The sequence below is a fragment of the Anas platyrhynchos genome, chromosome 14 (genome assembly GCF_047663525.1).
Source record: "Anas platyrhynchos isolate ZD024472 breed Pekin duck chromosome 14, IASCAAS_PekinDuck_T2T, whole genome shotgun sequence".
Lineage (NCBI taxonomy): Eukaryota > Metazoa > Chordata > Aves > Anseriformes > Anatidae > Anas > Anas platyrhynchos.
Genome location: NC_092600.1, coordinates 19530200 through 19548007, shown reverse-complemented (window position 1 = coordinate 19548007; position 17808 = coordinate 19530200). Strand labels below are relative to the sequence as shown.

Sequence of the window (17808 nt, the reverse complement as noted above, 5' to 3'; positions counted from 1 at the left end):
ACAAACAAACAAAAAAACAATATAAAAACCAAACATGAAGAGTTGGTCTGAATACAGCACATGGGTGTTTTCTGATTTGAAAGACTTCTTCATATTATAAATGACAGGCAAAAGTTTGTATTTTGTGTAACAGCACAGCCTCTAAAAGAAAAAAATGGAAAACCTCATATGTAAAGAATGCCCACGTGAGATTGGTGCAGTAGCCAGCTGAACAATCAGCCTGTTGAACAGCCAGAACAATTCCTAGCTGTAAGTGTACCTGCCTGGTGAAAGAGCAATAATACATCAGCTGCAACAGAGAAGCAAAATCCATAAAGAAGCACACAGCCAGTCTGGAAGGGGTGTGCAAGCTGTCTTCCAATTTCTATGCAGAAATAATTCACTCAATAGTAGCAGCTTTTCTATGGGATGTGCTCTGACTACTTGCAGGGTGTGGATGGCTTATGCATAGGAAAGACTTGCTTCAGTAGCAAACCTGAGTACTGTGTATTGTCTCTTAAAAATCCATTGATGCAGTTTCCTGCAGGCAACTACTGTCTGAGATAATTTTCCTTTTTATACAGCTATCCCTGTCCAAGAATAACAGAGAGCTTTTGGGACAAACTGCTGCCTTCTGCCCAGGGCATTAGCAGTAACAGCAAAAAATTTTTGCAGGTGTATTGAAGAAACCACCCCATCGGAACTGCTGCACTTTGTGGCTGCAGCTGTGGTGCAGATGGGCTCAGACCAACCCTTGTCTGCATGTGCTGCATTTTTAGTAGTCTTACCTGGCCAGAGAACCCCATCACGACTCGTCGTTGTTTAAGGTTTGTCTCCCCATCAAGGTTCGCTGTTTCCAAATGGCAGATCCCATTTTGATCAGAGGAGTACAGCAAGAGAATATCAGCTGGGATGGTCTCATTACACTGCAGCTGCACAAAATCCCCCACTTGTACATCTTTCCAACACTTCTCAACATAGGCACGGTCCTTCCTGTTGGATTAAAGAAACATCATGGGTAAATGCTTATGTTAGGAAGGCAGGCCCCTTGGTTAACAGGGCTTCAATAAAAGAAAATAGGCCAGTGGTGGCACACTTGTAATTTTTTAAGAGACAGCAAAACACAATTACACAATAATTAGAAATTACACAATATACAAAATACACAATAGAAATTACTGCTTTAGACAGTTTCATAGTACTACTTTACCATATCTCTCATTCAAAATAAAATATCTACCTGAAATAATAATAATAACAACAACAAAAAAAAACGACAACAAAATTTCTTGTTCTAGTGTTAGGCCTACATTCTCCACAGTAAAACTTAAAAGGTGCTCAGACTAAGAGGTATTTTAAAGTATCTTAATACAAGAAATTCAGACATTTCACCAACAGTATTCATTGGTTTTGACTGTGACTATGTCTCAGATATTTTCCAACATCAACATATAGACCCTGAAAGAAATAATCCAGTATCACAGCTATATTTGCTTCAGGTCTCTTCAATTTGTAATTCTCAAAAGCTAATTTCGAGTCTTGATAGAATAATCTGTAAAAGGTAGAACAGCATGCAAATGCTCCTTAATATTAAGAGAAGAAAAAAAAAAAAACTACGAACGAAAGAACTAGAATTCAAGTTTAATGGCAAATGTAAGGGCAAGAAACAAACAACATCAACAAACCAGTGTTCAATGGTTTGGGATATAGCATTTTTTGACATTACCTTTTCAATAATTAATCTTTCAACTGCTCTTCATCAACTAAGCAAACTAACTGCACAATAAGCTTTAAAATTAGTTAATGAGTAAACTGCAGAGGCAACAAGAGCTCAGTTCCTCTAAACTTTTGAGAGTAAATTATTTTTAATACAAATAATTGAATCATCTTAGGTCTTCCCTCTGTAAGACCAAAAATGCTTATAACACAAATGCCCAAGATGCACAGTAAGAGGCTTTTTGTAAGGACTCAGTCTCATTTTTACTGAAGTTTTGAATCATCCTCATTTATTGCCTGAAGAATACTGTCTTTCAATTAAGTGTTTGTTTCATGAGCATTGATACAGAAGATAAAATGTTTTGCTCCAATTCAAAGGCACACATCCAAGCATTGCTTCAGAGTCAGGCCAATACTTCCTGCTAACCTACTTTCCAGGTCTTCTGTAAAGGGGAGCCAGTCCTAATGCTGTCAGGCAATCCCTTGCAGTTGGCTGACATCCTTATCTGTAAAGCAACATGAAATAACAACTTCCTGCAAAGGTTATGCGTACAGTTAAATTCTGTGCATTTCCCAGTGGTGGAAAAAACAAACATACAAAAAAAAACCAAAACAAACTAATTGTATAAATTGATTTAGTGGTAGATGTGAGAGGCACTTAAATATTGCTAAGCAATATTGTAACAAATACTTTTTCTTTTTTACATTATTTTTTCATTTGTGAATTGTTCATTCTTCTGCCTTTATTTATATGCATGTCATTGTTTCTTTTGCTCAACAACAGACATAAAAAGATCACGCTGAGAAACAGAAGTCTGCTGTAAGCTAATTTAATGTTGCTGCTCTTTCAAAAAAAATAAAAATAAAAATTCCAGACCAGTTTCTATTTCAAAGATATTTAAGCAGGTACATGTTGAATATTTATTGCTCTACAAAGTGGACAATAATGTTAATATAGTAAACCCACTAAGCAACTAGGAATCCTTTCCATATCGAATGATTTTCCAGGAGAACTTAATTTGCTTGTTTAAAACATAAAACACTCTGAGATTACAGGAGCAGTTTAGTACAAGCAGATGGGTTGCCTTGCTACCCTAGACATATGGATGTCATGTACAGTTTACATATACTGTTTGCTAGAACTTCTGCAGGGCAATCCTACTCTCTACGTCAACTCTTGCACAATTCTGATATTTATGGAACACGCTTTTGATTTTTTCTGCTCACTGCTTTTTGCTATAGAAAGGTCTTGCCTAGCTCACTATCTTCTACATCAACCTAAAAAAAAAAAAAAAAAAAAACACCAAAAAAACAGGTTAATAAAAATAATCCACAGAAATCATATATTTGTAATATTTTTTCAATAATCCCCTATGAACCTAACATTATGCACACAGCTTCAGGTTCTGTCCATTCACTAATTACAGAGGAGACAATGAGTCAGAAAAGCCAAGTGACTTCTTTCAGATTAGAGAAGTTTTATTTAGCACGGGGATTAGAGTTCAGGAATTGCTAGTATTCCATTCTTGTATTCAGGTGAACAGCACCCCTCTCTCCTAATGAACATCAAATTCAGTAAAGAAGCACAGTTTCTTTATAGAGAGCTATATTTCCTGAAAGAACTATTTAGCTGGAGCTGTGAGAGTAAATTTCCTACATTATAAAGGTATTCTAAAACTTTGCCAAGAATTACCAATGAATAAAAGAACAAAAAGTACTTCACAAGGAATCTCTCACACCCCACAGCAGCATTGGCCCAGTTGCCTAGAAAGATTTTTCAAATGAAGCAGTTTCCTTGCAGCAATTCCTGTAACTGGGAACTCTGCCCATTTCTCTGTTCTTTGATTAAAGTTCATAGCACATGCTTCAGTTGCTAAATAAACAGAAGAGCTTCATAAATCTAAGATGGTCTGACGAGAATCATATAAAAGACAAACACATTTAAGCAATAAACCAAACAAAATGTGGTGATTTTCTATAGGTGGAGAGCTGAAAGCCTGAATCTTATTGCACGTGGCATCAGGGCTGTGGGACGTCAGATTTATGATCTAGGATGAAGGTTTCTCATTACCTTCTTTCCTTTACCAGACAATTTATCAACCACACACTTAAAAATGGTTCCCTTGCTTCCTGGTATAATGGGTAGCATGACAATATCCCTCACAGGCTAATGCAGACAAAAAGAGAAAGCCTTGAATAGTCACTGCAGCCTGCCAGAATTTGGTGTCGGACTCATCACATATGACCAGTAGGACTGAACTGAGTGGACGTTATGAAAGCATTTCTGGGAAGAAAGGATCATATAAGAAAGTCTGATGTAGTTAGATACTGTGGGGGAACATGAATAAATTATTGACTTTGTGTCAACAATATCATTTCACCTTCTTGAATTCAATAAAAATGAACTTCAAACAAAAACTGGGTCAAGCGGGATGGTGAATAGGAGGAAATAAAGAAATATGGTTCTGCTCTGCAGAGGAGATTAAATAAAGGTATTTTTTGATGTGCATCCCACAGGATGTCTATGAGTCCTAGATTGTCTGAGAGAAAGATCTTCAGAAAGCTTTATTATGCATAACTATCATATCATTGAATTAGTTCATTAAGTTTTATTTCCTTGAACTCCTAAAAGTTGCATGTGAGTTTCTTTTGCAGTTTGAAGCAAAGACATTGTTTGCTCTACCTTTCACCCTGTAAATTGCCACTAGATTATAACATCAGCCACTCTGGAAAAAAAATTACTGTCATATATAAACAAAGCCAATTGTATGTTTGCAATTGTATGTAAATTCTCTAGAATTCTATTTATTGCATGTAAATTCTCTAGAATGTTATATTCTCAAGTATCATTTTATCAAAAAATGCTAATGCTCTCATGTTCTCAATGTTACACAGTAAACAGGATCACACAGAAATTTATACTTTACAGATTATTTTTACAAATAGAAATTGAACACACTATCAAAGATTTCAACAGCTTTTATATGGAAATCCCCACAACATGCTTTCTAGCACCACTTTATGGCCATGATTTCAAGGCTAGGAGCTACTGCCATAAAACTTTGAAAAAAGGACAACAAAGGAGCAGATCTGGGACTTGAGCAAGGCACTAGACTGGAGGGAAACTGATTCTGAAACCTGCCCTTAGGCCAGAGTACAGCACAGCTTGAATTAATAACTCCAGCTGAGGAATACTATATCGGAGCAGAAGTATTGTTTTGTCCATGCAGACTCATCACTGTCTTCTGCCATGTTACTATCATTTATGGTAGATAGAAAGGCTGATTTTGTGACGTGGACATCAGCCTAGCAGCATCAATGAATCATCATTTAGCAGCAGTCAGTCCTGTAACAAGACCTAGCAATCTGTAATAACCTTTCCCCTCCATAGCTGTCCAACACTCCCTCAGGATTCCGGTAATGCAGTAAGATAGCAATGAGCATCTTTTAGAGATAATGGGAATTAATTTTTTCTAAAGTCTAATAAATACATTTTTTAATTACACCAGTTTGGTGTTACGAATTCCTATATGCTAGCAACAGATACTAACTTTTTTATGTTAAAGCTGTTGATAGCATCCTACTATGGATGTTATTATCTCAATGATAAAAGAAGTCAATATTCAACTTCTGTAATCATTCCAAGTTATATGGAATGCTAAAGTAAAGCAAACTGAACTAAGTGCCAGAAACTTAGAAATGTATTACATGCTCATACGCAATGCTCTGGCTTTCTTTTAACTTACTTTTTTTCCATCTCTATCTCGATTTTATAATGACATACACTGAATGAAGAAATACAATAAAGTAGAAGTCAAAAGTATTTTGAGAACACATTTGCTTAGACTACTACATTCTTTTAGTACTCTATTGATTAATGTATTTAGGAAAATCTATTTTTTTTCTTTTTGAACATTTCCTACAGCAAAATGCTGTTACTACAATTCTGCAGGCACTAGCTGGATTGAATAGGTAAAACCAAGATCTGTTACTTAAAAACCAGTAATCACTGGCATTGGTTTCTGAGGACTCCTTTTATTTTACCAAGTTTCTGGAAACCATAGCCTAAATCAGCTTTTCCAATAGACATCTCCTTACATAACCATGTAGCATCTTTAAATCACATGGTGGGAGCCAGCTTCTCTCCAGGATTTAATTGTGTTTTAAAAATCAAGATAGGTAAGATAAGACTTAATGCTACAATCTCATGGTTCTGCAGGTATCTGAGCCAAAACAACAGATTCTTGTTTATTTCTGCTTTGTCTTTAGTAATTACCTTCAGCTGCTTTTGGTTAAACCGTTGAGCATCTTTTCTGTGAAGCACCTTTAAATGCCTTGACCTCAAAAAAAGCTCTGATAAAGCAATATACAAACCTGTGGTAACATTAGTTATATATTTATGGATTTTCTTCCATAGAGCCCATGGATCCTCACTGTAGCGATATGCAGTGACTGATAAGAACCACTAGCTCACTGCTCTTTGACCAGTTACTTAAAGACTGCTAATCACTAGCATTAGTTTCTGAGGAAACTTTCATCTTAGTCTTGGAAACTAGACATTTTTATTTTGCATTTTGTCAGCTTGTTACATTGCACATCTCTTCACTACACAATCACCATGCTCACCATAAGACAAACTCATGTTTTAAGTATTTCTTACAATTTTGGTACCCCTGTTTTCAAGCAGTTGCATGGTGGCATATAACAAACTGGAGTATCCTCTTAGTTGAGACCAGTTTCTCAGGTCACTGGAAGCTGAGAAATGCCTCAGCCTGCACAAACAAAAGGCACTGTTTTTACCTTCAGTAACACCCACTGTTAATTCAGGTATCCACTGTTAAACTAGATACAAAAATCCCATACTACTTGGAGTACACATAGAAGCTATACGAATGACAGAACACAGAATGAGCGCCTGCTGCCAGTGATGGTCCTCCTCCCCCCAGAATGATATGCTCATTTTTGGCATTAAGCAAATGAATGGCATTGGATCTTCGCTGAAGGAAAGTTAGTTGCAGTAATATAGCAGATAGTCATCCTGCAGTTATTGTAACTTATTTATATTTCTACTTTTATATGAAAAAAAAAAGTTTAAATTGATCAAGTTCTTGCTGTGTTGCTGTCTTAGGAATGCATCTTCAGCCATGTGGAAGATGGGATATGAAGTCAAATCTTCAGCTTCCAGTTGATTATATTCATCCAACATTCAGAGGAGGCACCACTGAGGTATAGAAGCCTTGATGTTGCTGTGCCCAAGAAAATCAATTGAAATTTTGCCTGAGGGAAGGTGATAGGACTTCAAGCAGACCACAGGCTTGAGACTCTCTTTTTTTGGTGTATAAAATGAACCGACTAAAGCCTCCAGCAGGCTGCTAGTCTTTAAAGTTATGCTTTGTTAGAAAACAAAAATAATAAAGCAGAAAGAAAAGGTTCTTTAACAAGTGAAAACTCAGTGCTGCTGAACAAGACTTTAAATGAAAGTGTTGGCAACAAACCTCTTTTTGCTTACTGTACCCTTGGCAGGATGGTGTTTTCCTTTCATCATGCTTTCTTCTCAAAAAACTTTTGGGTTCACCCTGGGTTGAATGAGCTGCATATGATGTTTCCTGGGTCCAGAGAAAAGTTGCCATTTTTTATTTCGCTTCTGGGACTTGACAACAGGTCTATTGCTGTTTGCAAGCACATTCCCTACCATTCTCCGCTATCTCCCAGACCATACTTAACGCTTGCAGACCTCTGTGTTGTTGCTTCCCTGGCCAACCTCAGCTTCTTTCCCGACATGGGTAGCATCCAGGAAAGGTGCAATCTCTGCTCCTTTCAGGTCAGATTGATCAGAGCATATGAAGGAGGTTGAAGGCAGCCTTCCTCTTTACTACTCAGTTACCCCAAGTTTAAGAAAATATTAAGTATACTGTATGTATTGTAACTGGTAGACAAGCAGGTCTTCAGTGCTGTCAGAGGCTTCCTATACAATTAATCTAACAGTTGCCTTATAAATTACCATACTGAGTTATAAAACTTAAATAAATTGCATTATTTTAACTCTCTTTAAAACTGGTGAATCTAGCTCAAGTTATTTTCAGCTTTCCAGTTGTTGGCCTTTCTGACTTTGTTTAATTTTCCATAAGCGTGAAATCAGTTTACAATCCTGTCTGGATGCTATGGATAATTTGGAAATTATTACGGCTTAATCCTAGAGGTATATCACCACCAGACCATAGGTTAATTATATATCAAGTAGATTCTTGAACATTGTAGAACTTTGAAAGAATCAAATAATAGCTTTTAGTAACTGTTGGCTTTTAGTCACTTACAGACTTGTATGCTACATTAAGTGCTGGTCCCCACTGTTAGTTAATAACAAACTGGAGAGAGTTCAGAGAAAAGTAACCAAAGTAGGTTTGAAGGGACTGACTTACAAAATGAAAAGAGTGATTTATATACATATCTTACCTAAAAAGTGTCTGGGTGTAACAAAGTGAACATGTTAAAAATTACACATATATTAAGACTATAATTGTTATGGATGAAGAATAATTAGGGTTGCATGAAGCCAGGTCACTCAAGGAATTTTAAAGCAATTAAAGAGGAATAACAAAGCAGAATATCATAGAAGATGCTTTGACATCACATTTCATAATAGTGGAAACCTCATTGCTAGGAAAATTTAAAAGTAGACCAACTATATTTTAAAGGATACCAGAAGAAAGGAAACAATTAAATGTAAGTCTGTACCATCCACAATTGTATATTTAGTTCTCTTCTTTTGGTATTGTGTGTTTTATTTTGGCAGCACAACAGTTTGTACACAATTATTATGCTTCCAAAAACCTTTGATTCAGAAAGTCAACAATCAAACACTAGATCTAAGTAACTGCATCTCCCTAAGACACTTTAATATTACTGTCTCCACTTTTTTTAATTAAACATTCTTTCAGTATGCTACTTGAAATGTCTTTTCCTTCATTTAACTAGCAGGCTAGATTACCCATTCCAGCTGATCTCTGTGAAAAGAAAATGAGAAGTAATGTGTTTACGGGGCAGTCTACTTGAATTCAATTTTCTTTTCTCTGTGCTGAAGGAAGCCAAGTTACTGCATTTCCCCCAGTCTTCAAGAAATTTTTGGAGAACATGCAGTCTTCAGAAAAGAGAGCTCTCCGTTTGTATTTCTTTTGAAATAGGAACCAGAGCTTGTTACTGAAATATACTCTGCAAGACTTCAAATCTAATTAATTTTCCATCTTAGGATGGAAGATTAGTTGTTTTATTAAAAAGAATTCTTAGCTGCCACAAGATTAACAAGATTCACAGTGCTCTGAAACAGACTTTCACCTGTGTTAAAAAATTACCTACAGCAGATGATTCACATGAAAGAAAATTAGAAGACGTCACACTTTTCCATGACTTTTCAGCTAGCAAGAAGAACAAGAAATATCAGCTTCCCAAAGCACTATAGAAGCCTGATTAAAATTATTCATGATATAATAAGCTGTAACTACAGATGTGATGGCAACTGCAATTATCCACAATTTTTCCAGACAGCATAAATGGTACAGTCTGAAGCCCTCCTTATTTTCCTTTCCCTTACAGCACTGGTTTTGACTGTAAAACTGGTTAAAATGCAAGATACTAAACAATATTTCTTCACAGATCAAAGTCCTTTTTATGGAATCAGATGATCAGTTTTAAGATGGGCCATTTCAAGTTTCTGCATATGAAAGTATGCATGGCTACAACTTGAATCTGGATCTATATGTACATTGTAATTTCATAATAGGCATTTTTCTCTTATATGAATATATTTTTCATCATATTCCCCACTTCTCACATTCCTATGGTAAAAATCTTTTAGATATAAATGAACATGGCTGCTTTATGTCAAGAGGGCCTAATTCTATCAATATAACACAGAACAATATCTGCACAATCAATAAGAATCCCATGCAGATCCATTCATTAGTACCTACTGTACCACCTACTATTCTCTGTCATACTGGTTTTAATAAGAAAATGTTAACAAATAAGCCATTGCCTCATGAATTAATGAAACAATGGAAAGATTAAAAATTGCAGATAATAGCAAACTGAAATATAGGAAAAAGAGGTAATTTTAGCACCCAAAGAGCAAGAATTGTTGGTAGTTTTCATGGTGGAACAGAAAAGAAATCGTAGATGAACAATATTTAGAAACTTGGAGAATGTCTGCTTTTCCAGACTAGTTTGCAAAAAGAGGAGAGACTTTGTTTCTGACAAATTCTGTGAAATCATTATCTATATATGGGGATAAGTTTAGCCACTGAACAAACAAATCCATTATTTCCCTGTTTAACCAGAAGGGTATTAGGTTGGATATTAGGAAGAACTTCTTTACTGAGAGGGTTGTGATGCATTGGAATGGTCTGTCCAGGGAAGTGGTGGAGTCACCATCCCTGGAGGTCTTTAAAATAAGTTTAGATGTTGAACTTAGCGATATGGTTTAGTGGAGGACTTGTTAGTGTTAGGTCAGAGGTTGGACTGGATGAACTTGAGTTCTCTTCCAACCTAGAAAATTCTGTGATTCTGTGATTCTGCATAAAACCAAAAAAAAACCTAGCAAACACATGCAAGAGAAACAAACAGTAATGACAGAAGTAGGTGACATAAAGCCAGAGTTCTGCAAGATACTGCTTGTAAGAATGTACATTATATAAAATGCTGATGATTAACGTGAGGGATGACAAGCAATGTTCAGGGAAATGGAGTTTTGCTCTTCTGAAAAACTGTTGTGATATTTTAACAGGAAGAAGTAATTTTCTACTTTGCAGAGAGAACAGTTGATACATTAAAACATATTTTTCAAACTCCTTAATGTCCTAAAAGAAAGAGGTCATGAAACATTTTGAAGATGGAGGCACAGATGCTTAAAGATAATTATTTTAGAGATGACCAGAGTCATATATTACTATCTCCTGTTTTTAAACTGTGTTTATATGCAATTTTTATTTTCATACAACCTAGTAAATGAAACACACCTGAAAGCAAGCCTACAATTTGAAGTATAAAATCCAAAGTAGCTCAAGGGCTACAGTTTTCAAAAGTTTCTTGGCATATAAGGATGCAAATAAGGACACACTGGCATGACAGATCTTGTTCTTTGCTACTGTTGTGTGCTACATTGATCTTGCTTTGTGCTATACTGATTGTGCAGATCTTGTTCTGTGTTATATTGATAGAATTAACCCCTCTTGAAAATTTCTTAGAAATCCAGGGCTTGGTAGTTATTTAAGCACCTGTTTTCATTGCACACTATGTCTAAGAGGCCAATAGCCACTCCAATACCATGAAATTCAAGTTTTCCTTCCCAGTCTGGACACCCAGTTTAAAGAAAACAGAAATATCTTTCCCTGTATGAAATATCAGGTGTTATCTAGTTACTAAGACTTTTCTCCATTTTCTTAATCACTGTGATTTTATAGCAGGCATTTATTAATCGTCTGAAACAACAAAAAAATCACTATTGATAAAAGATCTTAAGCCAACGTTTTTCACAATAAAAGCTGTACAAAACTCACCTGCTGTAAATGTAACAGCCCATATGATTGATTTCTTTGTCTAGTTTATACCGTCGAAAGTCCTCCCAGGCATCTTTAATGGCTGTAATGGCCATTATAACACAAATCGGGATCACAGAAACTTCTGGTTGGAAAGCATTTACCACCGGCACAAAATTCAGCAGCGCAATGACCACAAAATAAATATTGGCAAAGCGGTGAAACTGCTCATAGATATTTTTAGGGAAGAAAGTCAAGATGGTATACTTTGTTGTCTTGATTTTATTGGAGTTATAGTATCTGTTTGGATTTTCCTTCCACTTCGTACTTCCAAAGGACAAATTAGAGATGATCACGCGTTTATTTTCATTTTTCTTCTTTCTTTTCTTTAATTTTCCTCTCTTCTCCAGCCCTTCATTTTGGATTTCTGTGTCTGAAGCAGCACATTGGCAGCATGTTTCCTTGAAAAAGTGTTTTTTCCATATTATCCTAGAGAAGCAGCCTGGAAAACTTTTCCTTGACATCTTGTTTTCCTCTCAAAAAGCAGCCTCAAGTTAAATACCAACAAAGTTAGAAGAGTTCAATAGCCCAGATAAAGTCCAAAATGGCAGAGAGAAGAATCAAGCTGTCTGGAGCCCAGGGCTGCCTCTCACTCAGCTCCAACCTCCACCTGCCCAGGGACAGGTATCATCCTGACCCAGCTACACTGGGTCCTAGAGCCTGCCGGGAAGCCTGCACGTCATACACGACAAAAGCATCCTGAATGTTTTGTTATTCCTGTTACCATATGCCTGGAGGCTCCATTCAGAGCATTTCCCTGGCATCATGTGTCTGCTCACATGAAGTGTCTCTGTTTTAACACAGAACAGGGATGAGCCTAATTGTACATACAATTTTCACAGTTCACTCCAAGTGTTTCTGAATCACTTTGTAAGCCTGTGAGCTGCCAGGAAGTTCAAAGGTAATGAGCAGAGCTCTGCCTTCAGAAGTCAACAGAAGCCAACTATAAGCCTCTATACAGACAGTATTCCCCTCTTCCACCTCTTCTATCTACTATTTGTTTTCACACCCATAATAGGGATTATTAAAACAAACACATTCCCCCCCTCGACCAATCAAACCTACTTGTGAGAATTATAAGTATACATAAGCGATGTAAGGGCAGTTTACCTAGATTGCCCCACAGCCTTATCCTTCTCCTACAGACCCACCTCTGGACTCCCAAGAGTCCCTTTCTCACCCAGTAACCCCTTCCAGCCGCTCATTTCTTTTTCCCCATTGGACTCTATGCCACTGCCACATTAAGTGGTCAGCCTAGATGAGATTTAATTTCCAAGAGAGCTAATAAGCGTGTACTAGCCATAGTAATTTTTCTCCTATGGTTTGAGCTTAAGTGAAAAAAGGAAGACACACAAATATTTAAACTTCTTTTAAAGCAAAGCACTATTGCATATGTAGTGGCAAGCTAGGCAGTCTCATGTGAAGTTATTACTTGGACAAGAAACTCTGATGAAATCAAAATGTTGCAATAAGAATTGCGCATGAAAATATTTCTTCCTTCTGAGTCAGTACTGGGCAAACATCATACTTTATTGCAAGTGGGTGTTGTACCATCTCCAGAGTGAAAACGTGTTGTATTGATCGCCTGTGTTTACTGGAAATGCTATAAATTTTTTTCAGTTCCTGGTTATGCTTCACCTTGAATGCAGTTGATTATTAATTTTTGTATTAATGATTTTAGCAGGAAACTTCTGAAAGACATTTTTTCAATGTGTTAAACAGCCCCAGAGATCCTTTCCAGGCTTGGATATGTATCATATTTCCTCCAGATCCTTCAGCAACCTGGAGAGGATGTTGTGTGTGTTGGCAGACTGGTTTGGAAACTTGGAATGAAAACCTGTGTATCGCACACAGTACTGTGATATGAAACAAAACTTCAGTGATATCAGGATGACTCTTATTGAGTTAAATGAGGCAATTTCAAAAGCAGAAAGAAACACTTCTGTATCACCTTTTCCAAAATTACTGTACTCCGAAGAGTCAGTAAGGGAACTGCTGCAAAATCAAGACGAGCAGTTTCCACCACATCAAAAACAAGGAAAATAGTTGGTGTAGTATACTTACTTGTCATAGACCTTGGTTTTAGAGGAGTTTATCAGTTTATCAAATTGGTATTTTCCATAGTTTTCAATAGCATCCTTAATCACACTGGCAAGCAGCACCACAATCAGAGGCAGCATAGTAATCGCCCTGTGGAAGACTTCTGTTTGTGGGAACCAGTTTACAACCAATAGGAAGAGGAAATAAAGATTAGCTAGCCTGAAAAGATACCAAAGAAATTAAAGTGGTCAGAAATGAGAAGTTGTATTTTTCTTGATGCAATTCCCCCATTTTTTGTCAAAGGAACATTAATCATTTCACATCTCTAACCTCCCCATCCTTTACCAGAATGGATTAATCAGTTATTTAACTTAGATGCTTATTTTTTCTTTAGAAAAGGCTGTTATATATTTTCATAATATTATACATATATCCAAATTTCTATGTATTATAAACACTTTTATTTTAAATATTTTGAAACACGTTTCAAAAATGTGTTTCAAAATATTTAAATATTTAAACATTTTGAAATGTTTATTTTGAAAATAAACACATATTCAAAAGCTAGTTAAAAAGTGATCATTAAAAAACTCCACCACCACCCCCCCCACATAAAAACACAACAATACAAAACAACAGCAAAAAACAAACAAACAAAAACACACAAAAAACCCACCAACAACAATGTAAAAGGATGGGTATAGAAAACACATTCAAAATTGTGGAACTGCCTGCATCAGGAATCCATGAAGGATTCCACATGTGGAAAATGGAAAGATCAAATTATGAAGGTATAAATCTAATGTAAAGATTTTAAAAATTAGAGATGGATATGACACTAACATTTATCTTGAAATGAAACTTGAAATGTTTACAGAAAAAATGTTTACAGATTTACTGTATTTAAGCAGTAAATCTGTCCATAGTGCAGGTTAGGGCACCTAGCATTTGTTTGCTTTAAATCTTCATTTCAGTATAAATCAGGTGACATTTGTTTCCAAAGAATCATCACCTAAATTTTAAAAACAAGGCACCTACAAAAGCAGCCCTTCTCTGTCATGCTCAAATATCACTGTTTCAGAGACAACTCTTATATGCCATGCATCCTTGAATGATTTTTTTTTTTTTTTTTTTTTTTACCTGTGAAATTGCTCAAAAAGATTTTTGGGCAAAAAAGTAAACCAGGTGTATTTTGTAGTCTGTATCTTGTTTCCAGAATAAAACCTGGAAGCTTGGTCCCAGTCTCTCTGCTGTCTCCCGTTATTGGGAAACACAACCCTCCACTTGTTAAAGCTGACTTTTGATCTATCTCTGGCAGAAAATAGCAGTGGGGTTGATTCTGGTACAGTCTGGGAGAGACTTCTGGCTCCTAGTCGCTGCCAACGGTACAAAGCTGAGTCCACAGACAAAGCCATTTGCAGCAGGGATGTCAGTCTGAAAGACAAATACATGACAATGACTGAAAACCAATTCCATTCTAGTGGAAAATTCACTTTGTGTCTTACTAGCAGAGGTTTAAAGCAGCAAATGGTACTACTGTTCAGTCCATTACATGTTCAGTCTTTGAACTCCTCACTTTCTACAGAGAATGCATAGAATAAGACACAATAAACTCTTCAGTAAGGAAAAATCTATTTCTATCTCTGGGAAGAAAAAAAAAAAGCGCCCACCTCTATTTTTTTTATTTTTTTTTTTTATAACTGCAAACTAATATAGATAAAGCCAATTTAACAGATGTGAACAATGGCTTTTCTACCACAAAGTCCATATCATTTTCTTCAGTCATAAACTGCCACCAAATCTATTTGGGCATTTTTCTTCTAAAGTCTCAGACTTTCTTATATTGCTTTTTCTGTTCACACTTACTTACAAAGGGACCGGCTCAGGTGTTGAATCTCAGCAGCTCAGATAATAAAGAACTGCAACATCAGTTTAATCTCATTTACATTTCCATAACAGTTTCCTAGAGTCTCCTTAGAAATCTGATTTAAATGAAAAAAATGCCAAACAACACCAAAACAACGGGTGTTTTATTGGGTCATAAGATAAAGGAACTCAGCCTCCTAATATTAATTCTATTGTTGAACACATTTTCTGACTTGTTCACACATTCACAACTGCAATTGCAATCCAGTGTCCAGGACACTCAGGCTCCAGCAGCACAGGTGTGTAAGTTATTATGTTCAATTTTAAACACCATAAAATCCCAATTCAAAAGCAGGAACTTGTAAACCAGAAGATGCCATATAAAGGTGAGGCAGCAAACATGGCAGAGCAAATACACTGACCTTGTGCAACTTCAAAGTTCCCCTAAACAAAACTCATGAACTGAACCTACTTCACCTAGGCTGTGCGGCTAACATATTTTTTTTATTTAAGCTTGGACAATGGACATTTAGATTAATTCACTAAAGAATTGGTTTAAACTTCATTTGATAGCAACCATGTTTGAAGCAGATTGAGAAGATCTGTACACATTTGTGCAAGGCTAAATGAAGCCATCTCAAACACGTACTTTGTAATGGTTTACACCTTTATTATAGGTGGGTCCTTTTCGCTGTCAGCTTCCTCTTCCTCTTTTTACTGTATGCAGTATGTGATTTCTTTTGAAAAACAAACCATATTTAAAAAGATGTATGCAGTTTAGTCACAGAAGGGGAAAAAGTAGACTAATGAATTTCACTAACACAATTGAAGCGCACTGTTTTAGCAGCAAGAAACAAGCAAGATTTATGCACTATCACTAGCTGCTCAGAAAACCAATGAAGAGTTCAGCTTGCTCAGCAGTGCCTTAGGATCCAGATAAGAGGAGAAAGGTTAATTGCCATCTATCAAAACTTGGAAACACTGGCTTAATTACTTCAAATACTCACTGAATCCAGACTTAATACCATGTTAGGCATTATATAGGGAATAATACCTATAGGGAATGATGAAAACACCTAATAGGGAATGATGGATATTAGGAATAGAAAATACCTAATAGGGAATGATGAAACTACGAATTACTGGAAAGATGCAAGGGAGGGTAAATTTCAGAACAAGCAAGGGAAAGGAGTTTTTAACAGAACTCGCTGTGTATCACATACTGGAAGGACGTTCAGCCCTTCCTTGATTTTAGATGACTTCACTGTATTTGCAGTAACTGTAGTCATCTGTGAAAAGATTAGCTGCTGAACAGGAAAGCAGCTGCCACTGTGATAATGAGATCGGAACAGTGGATGGTAAAGTGGTGGCTCAGATACACACAGTACTACACGTTTTTAACCACATAATATATATATACACAAAGACTTATATAACAGCGGCATATGAGCTACACATAACCTGCCAGAGCACCAAATTATTTCTGTACCTGTGATACATCAAAGTGGGTTAAAACTCATTTCAAATTACAAATTAAAAATGCAATAGTTTCAGGCATATTACTAAAAGTAAAAGGAGATTAATTGAGGTAGCTTTACGCATAAAAAGTAGTATGTCTTCCACAACTTCCCCTGGAAAACTTTTTCTACAGCTTCACAAATCACAAATTCATAACGCGATACACACAAAATTAAGGAACCGTTAGGTGAGGGTATATTCTGTAGCTGGATTCTTGAGCAAAACAGCAAGTCAATGGCTTTCTTGACATGAGTTTCAGTGCTGGCAATGAAAAAGTAGGAGAATCAATACATAGAATTTTGGATCAGTAAGAACATAAAGGAGCCTGAAATTGCCATCAATGTTAGGCCGTGACCCAGCAGAAAAGAAGTAAAAAGACGCATTCTGTAAAACAACAGCTTTCTTACCTCAGCCAGGTGCTTACAAGAATCTTGCAACTTAATGGCACTTTGATGTTTTATACCAGGTACTTTCTGTATGGTAGGAAATCCATTAAAAATATTGCATTCTCCTGGCAATATATCTAATGTATCTGTCCCAGCACTTTCTAAATGAATAAAATGAATAAAATCCCTTCTCCAGAACAGAATATTTTCTAGAATTTGATATATGTTTTTACATGGAGCTGTCACTGAAAGAATCTGTGAAGTGCGGATTTTTTCAACATATATTTACTGAAACAACTTGTTTTCTTCCATCTAGGTAGTGAAGCCTGAGTACTGCAACACACATCCCAAAAGATCAAGGTGATGTAGACATTTCCATCACCATTACGTTTGGGATTTCTCATCTACTCCACTCCAGCATAGCAATTACAAGAAATGATAGCTCCAGTGCTGGCATCTGACAGCTATTACTGTTTTGCTGAAACTTTTTTTTTTTTTTTTTTTGTCAGCCACTTCAGAAATAGTTGCCTTTAAAAAGGAATTAGCAAATTCCAGTGGCCTGCTTCATTTCCAAATGGCATTTTTCAACAGATAGAGATCAGAAATGCCAGGGAAGTGCAGGCCACAGCTGCAGAATTTTGCATTATGCTCAGTTATGCTGCAGTTGCTCAAGGTGTAACGTGATGACAAATACAAGGAAAAAGGAAAGTACA

The 17808-nt window shown here is 36.3% G+C and overlaps 1 protein-coding gene across 2 annotated transcripts in view; it reads right to left on the bottom strand.

The window, feature by feature from the left end:
• Window positions 1–14776, bottom strand: part of ATP10B (ATPase phospholipid transporting 10B (putative)) — a 55109-nt gene extending 40333 nt beyond the window's left edge. Inside the window, exons 1-3 of one of the 2 annotated variants that reach the window (XM_038186553.2) lie at window positions 14466–14776; window positions 13350–13544; window positions 768–972 (exon numbers count right to left, since the gene is read on the bottom strand). In XM_038186553.2, the coding sequence (XP_038042481.2) occupies window positions 768–972; window positions 13350–13544; window positions 14466–14776 (711 nt within the window). Of the gene's footprint in view, window positions 1–767; window positions 973–11246; window positions 12090–13349; window positions 13545–14465 lie in introns of those variants that run through there. The other variant, XM_038186554.2, reaches the window with a different exon arrangement.
• Window positions 14777–17808: the final 3032 nt, after the last annotated feature.